The sequence below is a fragment of the Onychomys torridus genome, chromosome 4 (assembly GCF_903995425.1).
Source record: "Onychomys torridus chromosome 4, mOncTor1.1, whole genome shotgun sequence".
Taxonomy (NCBI): Eukaryota; Metazoa; Chordata; class Mammalia; order Rodentia; family Cricetidae; genus Onychomys; species Onychomys torridus.
Window position 1 is genome coordinate 86,502,162 of NC_050446.1, and position 4,473 is coordinate 86,506,634.

A 4,473-nucleotide genomic window follows, 5' to 3' on the forward strand; every position below is an offset into this window, starting at 1 on the left:
CCAACATTCACCATGGCCTATGCACACTTACAAACACTCACATATATAAAACAAATGGTATAAATTTATTTTAAAATAAAAATAATAAAAGACTTGAAGTCATCAAATGAGCTGCCTAATTTTGCACACCTGACTATTAAATCCAGTCCCAGTTCTTGCAATCAATTTTTTAAGTAAGTGAATAAGGAAAAGTATCTAAAAGAAGTGTCAAAAATTTTAACAGTGACACCAGCAATTCTACCTCAAGTAGAATCTGTTTTCATTCAGTGACATGCATATATGAGACCCAGAACACATGACTTCTAATCTTAGCTTTTTCTTTCACTAATTCAAACTATTTAACCTCTTCATGCATAAAGTCTAGTGTCCTGCATGAAGGAAGGGTTAAAATGTCTGAAACTCCCTTTGACCTAGAACTAGACCAGTAGTTCTCAACCTGTGGGTCACAAACCTCTATCTCCAAAATATTTACATTACAATTCATAACAATATCAAAATTACAATTATGAAGTAGCAACGAAAGTAATTCTATGGTTGGGGGTCATCACAACCCAAGTTACCATATCAAAGGATAGCAGCATTAGAGAGGTTGAGAACCACTGACCTAGACACACAACAGTTTCTTACTGCCTCCCCATCCCAAGTGCTGACATTACAGGCATAAACCATCACACATGGCTCTTCAATGATGCATTTTGATATGCTAGAAGAAATTACCGAAGTGATGAGTTTAATATGATAGAAATTATCAAAGTGATTAGCTTATAAAATTATATAAATAGAAATTTAGTTTATAAAAATACATGAATACATATTATATTCTATTTTTCATGTCCAGAAATTTACAAAATTATTTATTATGTTCACTCCAATAGTAAGAAAGAACATGTGGTACACACCTTTAATCCCAACACTCAGGGAAACAGAGGCAGGCGGATCTTTGAGAGTTTGAGGTTAACCTTGTCTACAAAGTGAGTTTCAGGACAGCCAGGACTGTTACACAGAGAAACCCTGTCTCAAAAAAACAAAAAAAAAGGAGGAGGAGGAGGAGGAGGAAGGACATGGACCATTGGTCTTTTAAATACCCTTGGCTATGCTATTGCTATTGCCCTGGGTTGCCCCTCGAAGGCTGAGGTAAGTCTCTGTTACTGCAGACACCATACATTTTTGACACAGGACTCAGAAGATTAGAGCTGGATCTAACATGACAGCTTCCCTCCTGTGCTCTAGCTTTCCTAGTACCTGACGGTGCTGGGCAAGCTGCCAAAGGAGGGAAGCAAACAGTAGTCCTAACCAGCTGTAATGCCTGTTGATCACAGCAATGACCAGCATGTCAAGTTATCCCTAAACGTGCAACAGTGGCTCTCTTATTTTGACAGTAACCAACAGCTATCTCATTGTACTTAAAGCCTGCTTAACAGGAGGGAAATCATGTACTGTAAGCCTAGCCAACTGAGCAAGGCCAGTGAGGTCATGGGTCTTAGAGAAGAACCTACTACTGGCACTTCACTAGACTGGCATAATTCCTAACTGCACTCTAAAACCTGTCCTTATACCCACAGTTCAGTGTAGCTCTACCCATCATCAAAGAAGTAGATGGAGACCATTTTTAAGAAGCCATAAGTGGGCATGATGTGGAGAACAGCTCATTTTTGAGTGCCCAGTCCCAGTGGATACATCTACAACACAACTAGTGCACTTGTGGCTCAGGGAATATCACAGAAGAGGGTGGGAAGATTGCCAGAACCAGAGGACCAGGAAGTCTGCTGTGAGATTCTGTCTTCTAGAAATTATAGGGAAATTACAGCCATGGCATTAGGGACAAGCACAGGGGAGTAATAAGCTCAATGCCATCTGTGTTCCTTCCCAGGTCTCTGTTGGTCTAATCACCTGGCACTGCTGGAACACAGTCTTCAAATGGGGCAAAGTGATTGTAAGGCCTCATCTGTTCTTGCCATAGGCACTGGCTGGTATACACAAAAAGCTGTGATTCAGTGATCCAATTTCAGGATGCTATTGTGGTTAACGTAAAAAGCTATTTCAAGGACTGGGCGTGATGATGTACACCTTTAAGCCCATCATTCAGGAGGCAGAGGCAGGTGGATCTCTGTGAGTTTGAAGACAGCCTGGTCTACAGAGTGAGCTCCAGAACAGCGAGGGCTACATAAGAGACCATCTCAAAAATATACAGTGGTAATTTTACAAGGGCAATGTGCACTGAAGGATGAGGCAGGTGCTGCTGCTTTAATGTCTGCTATGCGTATGTTTCCTCATTTATCACAGCTGATTCCACAATGTCCCACCCAGAGATCAATTTAAAAAAAAAAAAAATCAGGCGGAGCGGTGGTGGTGCACGCCTTCAATCCCAGCACTCGGGAGGCAGAGCCAGGTGGATCTCTGTGAGTTCGAGGCCAGCCTGGTCTACCAAGTAAGTTCCAGGAAAGGTGCAAAGCTGCACAGAGAGACCCTGTCTCAGGAAAAAAAATCAGAAAAAATGGATCAAGTCAATTGTACATACGGTTATGAATATACACATATATATGTATATATGTAGCAATAATAATTGAAGAAAAAGAGGCTATCTGATAGAGGAGCTGAGAAAAGTTGGAGGAAGAGTACCTGGGAGGGGGTAGAGGGAAGAAAAGGAGAGAGAAAGTGTTGTGATTCTATTTCTGTTTAAAAAAAAAATTTTTATGTGTAGCAATTGCAAATTTTCTCATATTTGCAGAACAATTTCTTCATATTGTGCATTGTAAAATCAAAAAGAAAAAGAAGAAAATCTAAGAGGAGAAATGCTTCCTCAGAGTGCAGGATGGTATGTAACAGGTCAGTCCAAAGCCCTCTTTATCAAGAAGAGGGTAGAAAAATACAGAATACATTCTATTCCAACACATTACATTAAAAGAATATATCTTCCTTGGTTATGAATAGAAAATACATCAAGAAAAGCTTGTGTTTTGCTAATTTGACTAGTAAGTAAAGTATGTGTAGGGCTGTGTGTCCTTAGACTCCTATCTGTAATTTAGGAAACATTAGAGACACTTGTCTTTGCTGATAGATACCACAGTTTTAAAATAGATTCTGGGAACTTGGCATTTGGCTGAATATCCTCCTCATTGCTGCCTTCATCTCTTTGTTCCTAAAAGTATAGATTACAGGGTTCAGAAATGGGGTAATTATCACATCAAAAATGGCAAGGAATTTATCTACAGGCACTGTGAGAAAAGGCCATGAATACACAAAGATACATGGGCCAAAAACCAACACCACCTCTGTGATATGAGCTGACAATGTAGAGAGAGCCTTGGGCGAACCTCCAGAAGAATGCTGCCAAACAGTGACCAGCATAAGGGCATAGGAGATCATCAGAGTGATAAAAGTCCCTAGAGAGATGAAGCCACTGTTGGCAGTGACCATGAGATCCAGCCTGTACGTGACTGTGCAGGCAAGCTTAATAAACCGAGGAAGATCACAGTAAAAGCTGTCCACTTCACTGTGGCCACAGAACTGAAGGTTTGCAACAAATACAATTTGGATCAGTGAGTGCATGATTCCAATGGTCCAAGTTACTGCTAAGAGTAAAATACATGTCCTGGGGTTCATGCTGGTGAGGTAGTGGAGGGACTTACAGACAGCACTGTACCCGTCATAGGCCATGACTATGAGGAGCACCATCTCCGTTCCTCCACTAACATGAATGAAGAACATCTGAGTGATGCAGCCTTGAAGGGAAATTACTTTTCTCTCCTTTAAAAGATCAGAAATCATCTTGGGAACTGTAATGGAGGGAACACACATGTCAATAAAGGAGAGGTTGGCGAGCAGGAAGTACATGGGAGAGTGTAAATGGGGGTCAGCGATCACAGTGAGTACAACTAAGAAATTTCCTAAAATGCCTGCCACATAGAACATAGAGAAAACCAGAAAGAGGACCAGGCGTATCTCCAAAGAACTGGCAAATCCCATCAGCACAATTTCAGACACCACTGAATGATTTTCTCCCTGCATGACCTCAGTTACTTCTGGTTGCAGATTTTCCTGAAAGCACAGCAGAATAAGAAAGTAGAATTACTGGATATATCATTCAGGCTGCCATCAGAGTAGCACAACCTCTAGGACATAAATGCTGAGGGATCTATTACAGGAAGTTGACCTCACATTATCACGGCAGTTTGCTCAGCAGTCTTTAACTTCAGTCTGTAATGTTGTACCTTGAAGTCTATCAGATGGGCAGAAAAGGAGAGAGTACCAATGTAAACTTGAGCAGAACAAAAATAAGCCTGAACTCAAAAGCAAGATCGAGAGTCTACAAAGACAGATGGAAGCTGGTTCATATCTTACTGGCAGAGTATAGGAAGACTCAAGTTTGTAAGTTAGGTGTTCATATTGGCAAGAAGCAAACTGAATACATCCATTAGCAGACATGTTCTCTGTAGAATTCCTGGTAGGTAGCCATCTATGATCAACTCTACT

General features: G+C 40.8%; 1 protein-coding gene across 1 annotated transcript; it reads right to left on the reverse strand.

Moving 5' to 3' along the window:
- Positions 1-3,069: 3,069 nt before the first annotated feature.
- On the reverse strand, positions 3,070-4,026 carry LOC118581859 (olfactory receptor 4F3/4F16/4F29-like). Its single transcript, XM_036184276.1, has one exon. It carries the CDS (start codon positions 4,006-4,008, stop codon positions 3,070-3,072), a length of 939 nt encoding a protein of 312 aa, XP_036040169.1. The 5' UTR covers positions 4,009-4,026.
- Between the last annotated feature and the right edge of the window lie 447 nt (positions 4,027-4,473).